A 17,817-nucleotide genomic window follows, 5' to 3' on the forward strand; every position below is an offset into this window, starting at 1 on the left:
TTTCACCTTGTGTTTTTTCTATGCATGAACTATAAAAACAGAGTCCATGCAGTCATCCATATGAAAACATTTTATTTATTTTTTATTTGTTTATCTTGTCTGTGCAGTAGGAAACAAAAGTGGACTAACTTCACCAGGTTATTTATTTGTTCAGAGAAGTTGTTGATGTTGCTATTCAGCAGTATGTAGTGAATGCAATGTAGTGTCACTTCAAATTGTGAAATGGATAATTTAATGCACTGATTTGTGTTCATGAAAAAAAAAAGATCTCAGTTTGAACTTAAATATAGTGTTTATGGAGTTCCCTGGGTCATGATTTACATCTGGGACTGTCATAAAATACAAAAATATGATTGCTCCATATGTAGCTACTTAGTGAATTTTAAGGCCTGCACTACTCTGGGCCAGCAGTAGTTCAATTACTTGGAATTGTTAGTCTGTCATTGATCCCGCTTATCGGTTCCACTTGCACCTGCGCACAGCTGATTTCAGTTCTTGTGGCAGTCTGCAGAGTGGATATGGACACTTTTATTACTTTTATTTTTATTGCACAAAAGGAAGAGAGTGGGGTGGTTAAGTGCAAACTGCATCCAGGACAGAAACAATCACTTTATGTTGCTAACACAACTTCAGCTCTTTGCAAGCACCTGCACAGACAGCATGCTAATGTTAAGCCATCCAAGAAGCCAAAGTAATGCCAAACCTGAGTGAATGCCGACCCCTGCCCAGCAGCCAGACCCTGAACCTCAACAGGTAACAAATTGATAAGCAGTCAGGCTGCAGCCGCTTTTTCTACCTGTTCATGTTTCTAAAGCAGAATCACTGTGGTGAGCGCCTAGAAGCCTCTTTGTGCTGGTTTCCATCTTTGCTTTGTGCTGTCGGCTTCATCCCTAAATACTAAGAGAAAGATCATATGTGTACCTCATTAGGATAGGAATTTGTGTTGACCAGTGGGATTGTAGCTTATATGTTTATATTGTTTAATGGTAATAATGAGACAATACATTGTCAATTAATGTAAAGAGTAGTTACTTTCTCCTGGGAGTAATTAATTACTCCAGTACTTTTAAGAAAACTGTTCTGTGTAGTATGTGCAATGCATTACTTTGTACATGCAGTTAATTTGCATGAATGTAATGTCTGACATGCTCCTTAGCGATGGTGGTGGCTTTCAAAGTGGAGGCAATGCAAACCCAATGAGAATCGATAAGTGATATTGATAATAGAATTGAAATTGCTAAATTCTTATTAATTACCATCCCTACTTGGTATGAGCTCTTTGTGGTGCATTTTCATCTGCATTTTGGTTATTTCTACCCAAAGGACATTTTACAGAAACCTTGTAGTTTATTCTGATGCAACTATGCACACCAAAGCTGTGCTGTCATGTTCTTTAGAGAGAGAAAACGCTTTCTTCTGACAGCCTCTCCAAACAACTCATACTTGTTCAGTCTTTTTCTGATTTTACTGTCTTAAACATTTAGCAAGTGAGTCCTGCAGATTCTGAGATATAGCTCTTGGGCTTTTTGCAGTTTCTCTGATTGTTGCATGATCTGATCTTGAGTTAAATTTGCTTTTACGTCCAAACCTGGGAAGAGAGTCATGTGATTTGATTCTTTTCCACTTGCGAATAATCTCTCTCAGTGCAGAATGACGGAGGTCAAATTGTTTGGAAATTACCTTCTTGGATTGATGGGAAGTAACAGATGTTTGTTTATGCTCACTGCTAAAACCTTTCCCCCTCAGCACTGTGTTAACAGACATCTGAATGTCCCACACCAGCAAACTGCCAACATTTCTGCTTTTATGGAGGTGCTCACACTTGCTGATCGTCAGTTAATCATGTGAATGTGATTATCAGCAACTGGCTGCTACTTACCCTCTTAATTCTAATGGAAGCAGTAAGGCTTTACTGAGGCTTTTACTAACTGCTTTTGTATTTTAGCTTAGTCTTTGTTAAATAAGACAGTTTAGTATGTCATATGTCGTAGTTCCTCTAAGGTTTTACCTAATGTAAGAAATAAAACAGGTGTACCTTCTTTTTCAAGTGACTGTACTTTGGTGATTGCCATTTAATAATATAATAATAAGGGGAAAAAACGTGATGGTAATGATAAACAGTGTTCAGCAGTTAAAAAATGACCTCCAGCTCTGTCGGTTATATTGTGAAAGCCCGGCACACCCACACAGGTGTTATGAATTATTTGGGTTTCATGATATCTAAGCTGAGAAACCACTGTTGAAACTAAGCACATTATCACAAAGGAATAATAAGTAAATTGTTAAGAAAAACAAAGTTTAACTGGATTATAAATTACAACATGGCATTAAAGAAGAAGAATGACTTGCAAATAAACTCGGGTGAGTAAGAGTGATGTCATGTCCACGCAACAATGGTGTTAATGTGCAGAATCTTTAAATTGCTGCTTATGGGGGCAGTAATAATAATACAAAGTAAATCTGCTTTTGAGAGGTTATTCTCAACAGGTTCGTATTTTTTAGGTGCAACCCTCCCATATGACAGCTAAAACCACTTTAATTATTCATTCCTTTTAAACAAGCCACAAGAAGACCCTGTCTCAAAGAAAGTAGGTTTTGGGAGGAAAGCATCAGTAATTTTTTGCAAATAGTTATTCAAATGGAAAAACCAGACATGTAGTGAAGAGCAGTCTGAGTTAGACAAATGCGTAAGCCAGAATTATTTTACTATTCAATATCTCCCTTTTTGCAGCTCAGTGGAGAAACACAAGCAAACACTAACTGTAGGTAATATTAAATTTCATTCTGCTGAAGCATCATATTACTTCAGTGGATGCCTGTGCAAATATTCTTAACACAGAAAAGAGTCTATGGTTTCTCTTGGGGTTCTTACACGGAAATCCTTTTAGAAGCAAAATGAAATATTACACCAGCTTTGTATGTGAGCACACCGGAACGCTAACATGTTAACATCAAACTGTGACTTTAATGGTATATACAAACATTATTATCTTAAGTGTTTAGTAATTAATGTTTTTGTTTAAACAGCATCTCCTTCCATGTTCTTGAGTAGACAGTGATGGAAATACGCAGATTAGTGGTTTACGTTAAAGTGACACACATTTAAAATCTCACTTAATTCGTGGTGACTAACATATTAGATTAAAAATGTTCTTACAGCATAACCAATAACAGCAGTGCTGTAGAAAACAATGAGTCATTAAGTATGGCATTATTAGATTTTTGAGAAGAAGCAGCTGTTTATTATCATCCATACTGGGGACAGGGGTTTGCTAATATACTTTATATCAAAGATCGGCATAGCTACCATGTTCTGCAAAGTCTGGTTTTGAAACCTAGAGCCCAGTATTTTTCCTCTCATTGTCACTGCTGTTTAAAACTAGATGTCACAAGTGAGGCGTGAATCTGCATGGTGCACTTATGTTGGCGACTTATCACTTACCTCCAACTCTAACTTCCTTGTGATGACAATCAGGACTACAATGTACAAAATGAACAGCATGTTGTTTTCAGTCAGCCTTTGAGCTTGCATTCAGGAAAGTGCTCATTAAAGTCATGGGTAACAGAAGCCAATGACTGTTTATATTTATAGACTTCACTACAAATGGACATGTTTTGAAGCTACATTTATCATTTAAACTCTGTGAGTTTGAGGGATAAATTTGATCTGTTACATCCACTTTTTTTTAGCACTATGTGAGAAGTTACTACTCACAGCTCAGACATCAATAATAATATGTTTCCTATTTTTAACATAAACGGCATAAAAATGGTACGTTTGTAATTATAGTCTTCAAATGGTAGTGAAGTAAAAAGTAGGAGTACAAACAAAAACCAGCAACACATGGAAACGTGATAAGAAAAGTATTCCTAACTAAAATTTTGTATTTGGCTACATAATCACTTACTTTAAACAGCAATTTTTATTTATTTAATCTGATCGCTTTGAATTCTCTCTCACCTAAACACTAAGGTTGGCTTGCAGTGTTTGAGGAGGTCTGAGCTAATCAGCAAAGACACACACACACACACACACACACACACACAGAGAGAGAGAGGGAGAGCGAGAGAGAGAGAGAGAGAGAGAGAGAGAGAGTTGTCTGCATAAGTAAACATGGCTGCCTTATAAATATAAATTGCAGTCAATGGAGGTGGAATTCCTTTGCACTCACTCACCCAGCCACTAGTCCTCTTGGCTTCACTTTGAACACACCCGTAGCAGGTGCTTCCACTTGAACTAAGTGTGCAGTTGTGTTTTAGTCTGTGACTTTCAGGTTAAGTATAATTCTGCCAAAACCAAAAACCAACCAACCAAACAAACAAAAAAGCCTGAGAAGATTTGAGGAGACCTGGGTTTGGGGCTCAGTGACAGTCACCAGCAAGAAGCCGACTGAAGGTTGCCCGCTGCCTGTTGCGCCTCACCTTCAGGCAGCAACCGGCCACTGGCTGGAAACAACACTGCATCTGCCAGCATCCAGTCAAGTCATTGACTCAAGAACATCAGAGCATCATTGCTGGGGTAAGACGTTGCTCTCTGTTAAACAGGGTCTTGGATGTTTCTGTAGCACAATCTTATTATAGGCCCATTATTTATAGGACATAAGCTGTATATCTGAGATATATATGTGTGTGTGTCTATAGTTTTCTTAGTAGTCTTGAACAGGTCGTGTAACCTAATTAGTGAAGTCCAGAGATTTTGACTCTGTTAAAAAGCAACAGTTATTAAAGGGAAAGGTTTAATTATTAAATACATTCCCTGTTCATAATATGAAAGTTAAGAGTAAAAATATTAAAAAGAAACATTCAAACATTCCTGAACCAACTGCAGGTTAGATTAAGCAAATAAATAAATACCCAGTCAAATATAAAAGGAAAAAAGAGACTGAGACCTGTTCTTCTTCTTTCATAAATCTCATGCAAATCTGAAAGTTTCCATTCAGAAAGGAAATATGCAAAATGTGGTCAGATAAAATGCTGTTGTCAGTTAGATGCCATAAACCACAGCAATAGACTGACTTTGAAACAAACACAAAAAACCCAACAGATTTCTTTCTGCTGTCACTGCGGGATGAGACGGGGGATTTCACTGTGGTTTTACTCAAAGGTGGAAATCAAATACGACTGCAACTACCTGAGACAGAAAGAAGAGAAATTCCAAAGAGGAATAACAGAAGGATTGTCTGCTCTGTTTCTTCCAAGGGTACAGGTGCATTTATATTCCTTTTCATGCCAAGCTAATCGATTATTTCTCAGAGGCCTTGTGACCTTGTTAGTATAGAAGTGTATGAAATTATTTTTGTCTCTGTTTAAAGCCACAGTTTAAATGTAGAATCTATATAAATCTTAACATCTCTTTTTAATTCATGGCACAGATAACAAGATAGCACAGATAATCACACGTAATAACATTGTACAAACAGTGGGGTAAGAAAAACAGAAAAGACCTTTCTATTCCCCCCCAAAATTTGCTATTCTCCCTTTATCAAAATATATAAACCACATCTCCTGATAATTTCATGCAATACTTGGTTACTTGATTCAGGAGGTTTGGTGTGAAATACTGGGGCAGGTTTTTACACAATCAAATAGTAGTTCTTTCCTGGTTGTCGGACCAGGTCTGAAGTCAAAAGTGTTTTTAAAGCTTTGAAACAGATATCATATCATATAAACACAGAAATAATGGCACACAATTTCATAGCTTTGCAATCAGTACACGTGAAAGGTAACAGTGATGATTGTGTAAAGAGTGAACAAACCCTAGCTCCTTTTTCACTTCCATTGAGGAGGGTGAGACTTGACTTCTCATGAACAATCTGCTGCCTCTGATCGCTCGGGAGACTGAAAATGATCCGGGATTCTCTTCTAAAGAAGCACGCTGACAGTTTGCTGACAGCTATTTCAGATTTGCAATAAGTTTCAAACCCACACAAGTTTAAAAATTACATTAAATAAACAAAAAGTAAAAGATTCATGTTTCCATGAACTGGTCATATGCAAATATGAACTAGTTGCATCTAGTTGCATCTAGAAAAAACAAGTTGATGGTTCAACCAAATCCTCTACATATGCCCTGTTATACATAGAGATTTGTTCCTTGTTCCTTCTTACATGTTTTTCTCTTCAGTGGCTTCACAGCCCATTTCCCTCAGACTTGCAGGATTTCAGTTATGTTGGGTCAAGTGCGAAATTGTCCGATAGATTCTGTATTTTTTTCTTTGTTTGTTTTGTTTTTAATTTTTATTTCTAGCATTTAAAGGTTAACCAGAGTGCCTGTTTGCCAGTGTGTGCTATGATCTGATAAAGTTATGAGTTGTGAATTGTGTCTCAAATAACATATATCATCACACTTTGTAAGGCAGCTGATGAAAAGGGTCATCCTTGTGTTTAAAATTTAAAAAACTGTTGTTTTTTTTGCTTGTTTGGGTTTTTTTTTTCTTTCTTTAATCTTGTGATGATTTACAATTTAAACCCAGCGCTCAAGAAAACGCCCGAGGCCACGTAACGGCTGCCCTTATATCTGTCTTTGCTAGAACAGTGACAGGTTTATTTTTTTATCCCATTTTCAAGTTTTCCAATCTTTAGGTCCAACCCCAATTAAATGAGGTTTATTACCAGCATAATTAGCTCTAAGTAGACTCTTTGTCAAGATTAATTTAGACCAACATCAAAGCCATTTTCCTTTGATATTGGCTTAATGCCTGCACACCTGACTAACAGCAGATATGAATCACCATACATCCCCTCGCAGTGTTGGTGGTTGGAAAAATTTGTTAAAAACAGAGTTTAATGGGATCAGTATTATAAGCCAATGTAAGTACAAGCACGCGAAATAAACCTTTATTGCATTTCATAAAATAAGCACATAAACTGAAGCTAATTTATAACGTGAACAGAGCACCTGCACATGTCACTGCTGCAATAAAAAATCCCCTAAGGGAGCAATCTGCAGATCTAAATCTCCTCTTCCAACCAGCAGGCGTTTCTTTCAGAGCAACAGTCATATTAAGTAAGAAGAAGATGAAATTCCTTCCGTTTTTCTCTGAACAATGACTTCATGAGCAGGACCAAATTTCCCATGAGGAACAGGGAAAAAAAAAAAAAAAAAGGGGGGGGGGGGGGGGGGGTGTCACATGGCAAACAGTCACTCTTGGCTGTATACGCTTCTTTAATACCAGACTGAAACGCTACCAGCATAGCACTCAGTGTGTTTTGATTATGCCTTGATAGATGGCATCAGATCTAATCGCTGACCTTTTCTCTTTTTTTGGTGCTTGAATGGATTCATCCAAGTTAAACAAGACCGGACATTTAGAGTTGTTTTAATCACTACTCATTAACTATAAATTAAACACTTACCTGTCTTCTTTCACAAAACTGTTCAACAATGCTGAATTGGCTCGAAGGTTAATATTTAGCTAGATTGGCTCCACTGGTTTGGAAATTTCACCACTTTCATTTTAGGAAAAGAATTTTTCCACATAAAAATAGGGCAATTTGGATAAAAAAAAACAAAAATCTCTTTGCGCAGCTATAACCATACAAAACTTAAGACAGTGATACAAACTTCACCTCACATAATCATCGTATTTATGTTAAATAAGACCAAGCAGGTGGAAAAAATATGGTTCCCAGGGAGGGCGCCAGCATGGATGGAGTCCCATTCCTTCTGATTCCAAGGCTGACTTTGCTGAGTAAATGGAGCAAACTAATGCTCCTGAAATGAATATCAGCGTCTTGACCAAACTCATTTAGAGATCAGTCAGGGCCTTAATCCCTCTCTGCAGGGGTGGGTGTTTGTGTCTTTCTCTGGTGTCCCCGCTTCCTTTTGGAAGAAGGTAATATGGCTAAATTTGCTTTGCTAATGGGCTTAGCGCAAGCTGTTACAGAGCAGAGTTGACACACAGCAGCAGGCTTGGATACCAGTGGCTTTTAATCTGACAGACTGATGGAGTAAAAGGCATTGTGGGTGATATTTACGAGAAGTTTAGAGATAAAAGGAAGACTGTGGATGCTATTTATCAATGGCATGCTGAGGTCCAAGAGCTAGAAGGGGGTTTTGTTTTCTTTTTGCAGTTGAAATTTCATTTAGTTGTGTTTGGCAATAGTGGAAATACAGTTTTAGCTTGTTCAGATTTTACATTTCTTTTTAGGTGAATATAGCCACGCAATCCAGGTTTTCCTATTGCAGGCTGATGCGCCTGACCTCAATAGGAGACCTGTTCATACAGCAGCTTCAGGTAGTGTGTAATCTGAAATCCCACATAACAGACAATAATTCTCCACTGAGTTGGTTTATTTTGATAATGGAAGGAGAGAATAGTTTCTGAGCTCGTATTGTGTGTGTGTGGTGATAAAATGACGACAGGTTAAACTGGGAAAACCTTACACGGAACAACAAAACTCTATTTAAAATAAGAGAACTGATAATGCCAAGTAAAAGCATTTTAACAAGAACAAGAGCAGGAAAAAAATCAAAGGTACAAACAGCATAAACAACAAAACAGATAAGACCATGGTCAGTGCAGCACGGCTGAGAAATTCACGTTTGTTAAAGCTTTGCAAACTAATGGATTCTTTTTCTTTCGAGAGCTCTCATGTCTTTGTGGTTTATTTCAAAGTTACCCTTATTGTTGGTTTTGACTCGGTGGATGCCATATATCACTTTTGCAAATTTTACGAGACTTTAATTGTTTGCACTTTGACAATTTACATGGTGACTCTCCCTGAACATGTACTCTGTGGGAGTTTACTTCCTTTACTGTGGCATCAGCCACAGCTGCTGATAACCTGCTGCTATGTCCTCCCATTTACCAGCTGTGGCAGGTAAGCATTATGGGTGTCATAATCAAGATTACACTTGTGCTACAGCTTACAAACCTTCATAGGTGTACACTTTTAAAGGCCACCTCCTATTAAAGGGCTGTTTTCATAAAGCCTGCTCTTCATAAAACAGACATTTTGGCTGGGCAGATTTTATGCACGCTCTTCTCTCCACATTATCTAACTTCGATTTGATTAAAATCTCCAGCTGACAGTGGAGACAGAGGGCTGCAGAGACGGCACCTTGAAAGCCCGGGCAGACAGCAGAGCTGTTTCGGGTCTCAATACAAGTCACCTACCCCCATGAAACGAATCATTCTGGGCCAGTGACCCTCAAATAAGACTCAGTCAGATCCATTTTGCCCCACGCCTGTCAGCGCTGTGTGTGTTTTAACTGTTTTGAGGGTCAGTATCTCCATTAGACTTATAGAGCTTCTTATAGAGCCTACACCAGCACAGTCTAACCTCGGTTCTCTGCACATTCATGCACAACTCTGATGGAGATCATTGCAAAACTAAAGCAGCTGTCATTTTAGTATCTTGAGAAACAAAGGAGAGGAACTGTTTGAAAAGGTAACCATGACTTAAATCGTGATTTTTTTTTGCATATTTTTTTGATTAAATTACTTAAAATGAACTAATGTCTGCTGCAGATTTAAGTGGCATGCACACCTGTTACCATGGGCTTATGTGACAGAGAGATCTTTCAGATTTTATGCTGCGCCGAATAGTTACAAACTTTTAAATCACGTCTCACTTCATTTGCAGTTCACAGGATAGAAGTTTAATGTGGCTTTTTGTGTTTCTTTTTCTCTCTCTCTCTCAGGACCAGTTATGTCAAACCCAGTGGGCAGCGTACCAGAAACCACATCGTATGGGTCTCGGATTGGGATGACAGAGGACTCCCTCTCCATCCTGGAGCAAAGCAGAGGCTGCGAAGACCCCTGGGAGATGGGGGAAACCAAACCAAATGTGGAAGCCCTGGAGCGGGGCATGCCAGGCGTCTACCTCTCCTGCTTCGACATGCTCCTCACAGAAGATGCTACTTGGCTGGTGAAAGTTTCAGAGGCCTCTTCAGCACTGGCTTTACCCATGAACCGCGTAGAACCCCGGGAGGAACCGGAGCAGTGCCCGGTCATTGATAGCCAGGAACAGGGGATCTCTCCTGGCCTGGAGGGGCAGGAGGAGGAGCGATCCCTGGAGCAGGTGCAGAGCATGGTTGTGGGAGAAGTACTGAAGGACATTGAAACAGCCTGCAAACTGCTCAACATCACCCCAGGTAGGCTGCTTTCCAGCACACCTGCAGCTGTGGCGAGTGTATTACAGCGTATAGCTGACAAAGAAACTGACCTTAAACAAAACATATTTCATCTCCCCCAAAATGCTGAAGTGTTTCTCTGTATTTGCAAATATAGAAGTATTGATTCAGATACTTAAGCTACTGGATCTTACTCGCAAAATCAACACATATTTGTGTGGACACAAGATGACAGAACTCCTAAATCATATCCTTACTGACGCAAAGCTGTGTTTGCCTGCTCCAGGATCTGTTTAATCCTGACCTTTGCAAAGGTACTCCTGGATTGTAATAGTGATGGTTCTTGCCTGCCAGTAGACGTGTACACAGTCTTAAGGGCGAGGCCTCTCCTGCTCATAAAGCAAACAGAGGAAGCGTTTTTCATGTATTGTATGGCTTCTAGCTGTTATAAACCTATGCAATCCCCAATCGTCTGTTCTACTGATTAAAACTGTTGTGGCATAAAAGCTTGATTATCTTGTGGTTTCAGCAGATTTATTATGAGTCAAAGGCAAACAAAATACAGACAGGGTAAAGGTGAAAACAATATTGATATATAAATGACTTATCTTGATCCATATGACATTAGTGTCACTAAAGAAATGGTCCAAGATAAGGTCATTTATTGCATTGGCAGCTGGAAGTTTTCTCACTGATTTCATATCTATTTCCGCCTGCAGATCCGATAGAGTGGAACACTGGGAATGTCCAGAAGTGGCTGCTCTGGACTGAACATCTCTACAGATTGCCCCATGCGGGAAAGGCCTTCCAGGAGCTGACGGGAAAGGATCTGTGCGCCATGAGCGAGGAGGAGTTTCACCAGCGTTCCCCGCAGTGTGGAGACACGCTGCACGCACACCTGGACATATGGAAGTCAGGTAATATTTATTTAACACGTTCAACATGTGCAACCTGCTGCACCCCCTGTGATGATTTTATTATCGGATATTTGGCTGCTGTGAACTTTTGAGCGGGTGCAAATTTTATTACTGCGTTCATGTGTGTTTGGGTGGGATTATTTGAAGTTCTAGCCTTTTCTTAGCTTGAACTTCTGCATCTGTTTACTTTCCAGCTGCATGGATGAAAGAGCGGTTTTCCATTGGAGACACTAAAACTACAGGTAAGATTCTTATGTTTGCATTAGCTGTCATGCAAGTTGCATTCACACAAAAAATCCAACGCACAGTATAATTTTAACACTGTATTTTACATAGACGCCAATAACTATATGCTGCAGAATTTCAGTGAAAAATCAGGCTTTTGCATTGTGTATTTTCAGTGTCCTGATTAAAGGGCTCCTTGATCTTTTGGTCCCTCACGGTACAGAGCTTTTTCATTGAAACAATGCACAATGACCCTAAGGACTGAATGGTTTTGTTTTGCTGTGCAGGCAGTGAGGAGCTTTGGTCTGAGGCAGATTCATCTTGCTCAGGTCAACCTATTCATCTGTGGCAGTTTCTCAGAGAGCTCCTGCTCAAACCCCACAACTATGGACGTTGCATTCGCTGGCTCAATAAAGAAAAGGGTACTTTCATTTTCATTTCAGTTATTCTTTATTTGCTCTATTTAGTCCTTGAGCACATGAATAAAACTTAATTTACCTGGTGTTTTTAAATAAAAGCAGAAGAATGTGTATGACATTGTGCTATTACAATTTAAGTGATTTCTTCTTTTATTCTTCAGCTTAAAACAAAATGTATTTTTTTTACATTTCAATTTTTGTCGCAACTGCTTTTATCTCTTATTAGTTCATCTACTGTTTTATGGGCTCATCATACTGCTTTGAAGCTCCAAAATCATGACACATTAATTTTAAAAAATCAAAAAACAAACAGGAAATTTTGAATGAGAGTAAAGTTTTTCAATAAATTTGCATTATTACAATTTAAAAGTAATAATTGTAGGACAACACTATATAAAGGGGCCATGTGTATGCAAAATTAGTAAATAGAACAAATATAGTTATTTCATTCACTGTTCTTATTTTAAGGCAGATTTAAATCAGAACCTAAGAGTGTGCGCGCCTCCCTCCTTTTTTTCCACACCCTGTAGTGCAATGGTACAAACACTACACAATAAAAATCAGCCACACACAATAAGAATACACCGTTAAAACGTATTTAAAGTGAAACCGCAATGGAATGAATGCCGGATGTATGTCAGGGTTTCGCTTATTGGGTTTGTTAATGCCTGAAAGGCAAAAAGCATGCCAAATGAAATATGAGTCCAAGTGGCGGACTTTTTATGTGTGCACATAAAGTGTAATCATCCACTGTTTTGCACGTGTTGTGTTGTGTGGTAATAACTGCTTTTGATTCCCACCAGGTATTTTCAAAATCGAAGACTCTGCTCACGTGGCGAGACTGTGGGGACAACGAAAGAATCGACCTGCAATGAACTACGACAAGCTGAGCCGTTCCATACGTCAGTACTACAAGAAAGGCATCATCCGCAAGCCCGACGTGTCTCAGAGACTGGTCTACCAGTTTGTTCACCCAGTATGAGACTGCAAGCAAAGTGGGAGGAGAAGACAGAGGATGATGAGATGGGAACTCGGAAAATTACAAAGACAAATTGTGTCACCATGCACCTGAACACCTAATTCCTGAGACGAAAAGGTGACATTGAACATGTGCACTGAATTACCCCGATGGTACACACCTGACTGCCAACACTGAAGTAACAGCTGGCAGCTGCTGCAGTCTTATCTGTGCAAAGCCAGCCAGGAAGAGACAAAAACAGTGTAGCTGTTGAGGCTTTTTCCTGCTGCAAAATTAAAAAGAGAACAGAATAAAAAAACAAAGACAAAGCAAAACAGAAAAACAGTACATGAACTGCCTTATTATTTGCATGATCTGCCTGTTTATGTTTCCCTATTGTGATTTCCAAATATCTTGAGCTCAAATCAAAGCATTCCAACTGATGGCTCTTCGGTAAAAGCGTCTACAGCTGCACTGGCTTTGTCTGAACAGGAAACTCTTCTTATCTCATCTTGAAGCACCTGAGAAATGGACTTCCTCTTTTTAGGAATTGCCTCAAATCCTGCTGTGGAAGTGTAATAGGGACCCTTGTATATATGTTTGTTTTCTAATGTATAACTTCTGAAGTGTGATGCATTCCTCTTCGAATACCTTTATATAGTTTACCCTGCCTGGTCCATTTACACAGCCGTATACTGCAATTAATGCTGTGAGTCTTTGAAACCCAAAGTTTTCAAAATTTAATAAACCAAAAAGACTTGAAATGAATAATCATATACAAATGGAGACAAAATATGCAATAAAAATAAAGTTTTACCTGAGAATTGACGTGACATGTTGCACAAATTCATCATTCCTGGAATATGAAATGATTTTTTTCAGTCATTGCACTAGTTGGCAACTTGAAACACGGGATAAATTATTAAAACTCTTTTTTTTTCTCCATTCTGTTTTATTAGTTGTTTATGCAACTTTGGATGGCAGAGGGCTGGAGCTCCCAGCTGTCATAGGATCAGAGAACACCCTGGACAGGTTGCCAGTCTGTCACCAACTAGTCATACTCATTCACACCTGCAGCCAAGTTAGGATCACCAGTTAACTCAGTAGTATATCCTCAAACACAGAGCCTCTTTAGCTGAGACCTAGACTAGCAGGGCAAAAATATGAAGTGAAAAATAAGCTGAATGAACATTTTGCTGGTTCTATTATGATAACCCATGATGCACTTTTAATAAGTTGGGTTTTTTTTACTTATAAAGTTAGGCAAGTACAGGGCGAACATGCAAATGAAACACAGAGAGGTCCCAGGCAACCACTAGAAACCGCTGCGAGTCACGGGTTAACTTTTGTTTTTAAATGCTCAATTGTCAAACGATGTCACGATCTCAGTGTCAACTTACTGCTGCACCTGTTAAACAATCAAAAAAGTCAAGATAAAAAATAATTCAACTGCACCATGACAACAAAACTGTAGGTAAACTTTTGAAATGAAAATTTCAAAAGTTTAGCATGTCATTCTTGCCATAAAGTCTGGACACAGAGTTTAACAATCTCACATAATCTCACTGGAGTTTTAGTAGCGGTTTGTTCTGTTGTTGCGGACGGCAGCAGGGTGAAAAGATTGTGGCTGTGGCGAGTATTTCTTTATAGGGTCCATTGGGATCTGCACAAAAACCTAACCTTCAAAACGGTCCTGGGAAGCCGATCTCTACAAACTAATGTGGCACAAAGAATACATTTGTGAAGGACAAGATGCGGCTTGAGCTAAAGCTGCGCATGGTCCCAAAGTATTGATGCAGCTGTTTTTTGTTTTTCTTGTATTCTTACACCACTCTCTCCCCTTTTATGTCCCAATAACTGTAAAAACAGTTAACTGCTCTTCCACAGATTGGCAGTGTTTTGAGCCAAAGGTGCCTTGTGACTCACATGTTGACTTTGCAAACAGGAGCAAATTAAACTAGAGCCAAGAGAGAAAAACAAAATGTGCAATACAATAGGACACCGGGTCACCCTGCTCATGCCAGATGCTTTCTGTTGCTCCTGAGGGAACAAGAATGTAGCACATGAACTTAGCCTTCCTTAGAGCACTTAAAAAAACAATGTGTAATTTTTCTGAGTTTTCTTTACCAGAACATAGATGTGTGATGACTGGCCAAATGGTTGATAAAAACCAAGGCTAGGCCCATGGCAGCAGATATGGTGCAGGCCTGCTTTTGTTTAATCTACAAATGAATTTGCCAGGCATTACATTTACACAGCTCTCGTGGTTTCCACCAGCAACAATCACTAATTGGGAAACACCTGCTAATGAGTCTCACTTTGCTTGTATCATGTTTCCTTTTTTCACAAAAGCGATGTAAAAATGTCTTATATTATAAACTATAATGAAAGCTGTCACCAACACCAGACATAAATAATTAATTTACACTTAAGTAAAACACTAGTAGAACACTAAAAAGGCCAAGCAACTCCCCCATACGATTTCATACTTGGTCTCTGCCAGAACCTTTCAATGATGTTCAAACCCCCAGAGACACAATGTCCATATGTCATAACACAGATGATTCATTTTGCACACATAACCTATGCAAATGTGCTTGCATGTGGTGATCAATGACATTCCTGTTGCCAATATTGTGTTTTTCTGAAAGTGCAATATCGCCTAAATAAGAAGCAGTAATGACATACCGTTTATTTACAGGCAGCTTCTGTATTAGTCATCAGCTTTGGTAGGCCTTTACCCAATAAGCATATCCTTGATTATCCTCCTCACTGACTCTGAGAATGATCGGGCATTGCAAGATAAATTTCATATTTTATTCAGCAGGATGTGAAACTAGTGACTGAACCCAGATTGTTACGAGAAAAGGTTTTGGGTTTTTTTAGTTTTTTTTTATTAAGGTCAACCAAAGAACTCGCCCTTTGATGACTTCACTTTTCAGACTTGAATTTGATTTGATTTCTTTTTCATTCAGTGGGAGGGGATACAAATCCCTGGGTGGCTGGGGGAGGGGTGGGGGGGGGGTTGCACCAGGAACCGTGTCAAAATCTACCAAATCAAATATTTGGAGCTACATACCACGATGACCCCTTGTGACTCGATGAGCAGCCGAAAGCAATTTTTTACTGTAGAAAAAAGAACAAATTGTTTTGAAACGGCCTTACAAGCCCTCCCAAATTGATCGACAGCAACGATATCTGCTCTGACATCATTCTTGATGTCTCTCCTCCTCTGCGTTGTGTTAGCACACACATACCTGTAAACTCTCTAGAGGGCACACATCACATCTGTCTGATACAAATTCACAGGAGACTAAAAGCTGCTCCACCCCACAACTATGTTCATGTGAACATTACTTGAAGTTTATGTTAGTTCCATGTACTCTGATTTAGCTCTTTCACACCAGTTTAACACATCTAGTTCCCAAACGTTTTTTGCTGGGCCCCCCTTTGTTTTACAAGAAAAATATCCCCCCACCCTCCGCGCGCACGCACAAACACATCCTCTAACCACACACACCCATATTTTGCTCCATTGCGGCTTATTTCACACCTCAAACATTTAATAAACAATTAAGCAAATACAAGTAATCTGCAGGTAGTAATAAAATAAACTACTAAGTCTTTTACGCTGCGTCCCCACGTACACGGGTGATTTTGAAAACGCAGCTGTTTCGTCCACACGTAAACGGCGTTTGGAATCACCGAAAACTGAGATTTTTTTAAAACTCCTTTTGGGGGTTTATGTGTGGAGAGGAATACAGAGTTCATCACACAATGTTAAAGGTGCCTTTTTCCACGTCACGCTGTGCGCCACGTTATTGTTTACATGAGAGGAATTGCAGAATGGCAGATAGTCAGATTAACAGTATTTTGTCTCTATCTTCAGGTTTTACACGCTTACATTTACACGCAGTTACTGTCCCTCTATTTAGAAAGGCAGAGGCGTCATGGTGTAATTATTTTACATGTAGTTGTTTTTTCCCTGTGTAATAATATTCAACATTGCTATCAATACATTTTTCAAAAAATGCCTCTGTGCAAAATGGGTTTAAAAACACTAACAACTGTGGGATACTGTTTGTCCGTGATTTGAACCGAGGGAACAAACCCTGGCAGGATCAGCCTGATATTATTTGTATCCCACTTAGGGTTGCCAACCGTCCCTTAAAATACGGAATCGTCCCGTATTTAGAAACAAAAGTACACGTCCCGTATTGAGCTAATAAGGGACGCACTTTGTCCCGTAATACAGTGAGAATCAAAAGTAGTCTATAAATGTTTATGGAATTAACACTTTGTTTGAAAACATAATTCCCAGCCCCTCTCCTGCTTTGTGACCAATGAGCTGACAGCACACTTATGACAATTCGAGTATGACAATTCAGATTACCGCTCATCTCATTGGTCGAGGAAAGGTCGCTTACGGAGAAAATACCGGAAGACAACAGATGACCACAACAAGAAGCATGGCCAACAGGGAAACAAACGCCGTCACTGCGGTGCAAGTCTCGGACGACAGTACACCTAAAGCTGGGCAAACACTGTGCGATTTTTTCAGTCACGTTATTCAGCTCCTGCTCAAACTGCACGATTGACTCACAGGGGTTAGAAGTTGGTAGGTCACGATGCAGGGTCTCACACTATACCGCCCGATGCTCTGATGCGACCTGAGTGCTCACACTGTGCGTCCATAAAATTAAGGTTATAACAGAAAATCTGTCGCTCGCTCTCTCTGTCTCTCACTCACACAGACACACCACCACCATCAACTTTGCTAAATTGCTAATGAAAAACATGATCAGGCAGCTGTGATTTAGCAGCGATGTAGATCCAACTATTTTCACGGTTGTTGTGGTCGTGATAATTTTGTGAGGCCACATCGAAAAGGCTCGGATGAGCTTTTCAAAGTTCTACAAGTTGTGCCTCCATCGCTTGTGTCCAGATCACACGCTGCACAGCCGTGCTGCTCCGTCTTTTTCACGGCGTTTACGTGTTTGCGCGCGCGCAGTGTGAGCGGCTCACGAGCGATTGATGATCGGGAGCTGGTCGTGAGGTGTTAATCACTTCTCGTTACCCCACGTATACTACACGATGAAGGCCAAAATCGGTCCGATCACTCAAAAATCGGCTCAAAATGGGCCTAAAACCGCACAGTGTGAGCCCAGCGTTAGAGCAGCAATGTTTGTTCCCCTCAGAGAAAGGAAAGAATGGGAAAAG

At 39.6% G+C, this 17,817-nt stretch overlaps 1 protein-coding gene across 2 annotated transcripts; it reads left to right on the plus strand.

Annotated features, from left to right (window-relative positions):
• Nucleotides 1-4,195: 4,195 nt before the first annotated feature.
• Nucleotides 4,196-13,419, plus strand: spdef (SAM pointed domain containing ets transcription factor). Of its 2 annotated transcripts, none has more exons than XM_085408019.1 (6): nt 4,196-4,519; nt 9,647-10,099; nt 10,798-10,995; nt 11,190-11,237; nt 11,508-11,642; nt 12,443-13,419. In XM_085408019.1, exons 2-6 carry the CDS (start codon nt 9,655-9,657, stop codon nt 12,619-12,621), a joined length of 1,005 nt encoding a protein of 334 aa, XP_085264145.1. In that variant the 5' UTR covers nt 4,196-4,519; nt 9,647-9,654; the 3' UTR covers nt 12,622-13,419. The 2 variants fall into 2 exon arrangements, with proteins under 2 accessions (XP_085264145.1, XP_085264146.1); XM_085408020.1 differs by lacking the exon at nt 4,196-4,519 and adding an exon at nt 9,254-9,393.
• Nucleotides 13,420-17,817: the final 4,398 nt, after the last annotated feature.

This window comes from Rhamphochromis longiceps, linkage group LG5, assembly GCF_057381845.1.
Source record: "Rhamphochromis longiceps isolate RC_006_pf linkage group LG5, R_longiceps_female_GT1.1, whole genome shotgun sequence".
In the NCBI taxonomy this organism is placed as follows: domain Eukaryota; kingdom Metazoa; phylum Chordata; class Actinopteri; order Cichliformes; family Cichlidae; genus Rhamphochromis; species Rhamphochromis longiceps.

Coding starts and splice junctions, on each gene's coding strand:
- spdef (XM_085408019.1), top strand. CDS start 9,655: ATGTCAAACCCAGTGGGCAGCGTACCAGAAACCACATCGTATGGGTCT. Junction 11,238..11,507: donor TGGAGACACTAAAACTACAG/GTAAGATTCTTA, acceptor TTTGCTGTGCAG/GCAGTGAGGAGCTTTGGTCT. Junction 11,643..12,442: donor CTGGCTCAATAAAGAAAAGG/GTACTTTCATTT, acceptor GATTCCCACCAG/GTATTTTCAAAATCGAAGAC.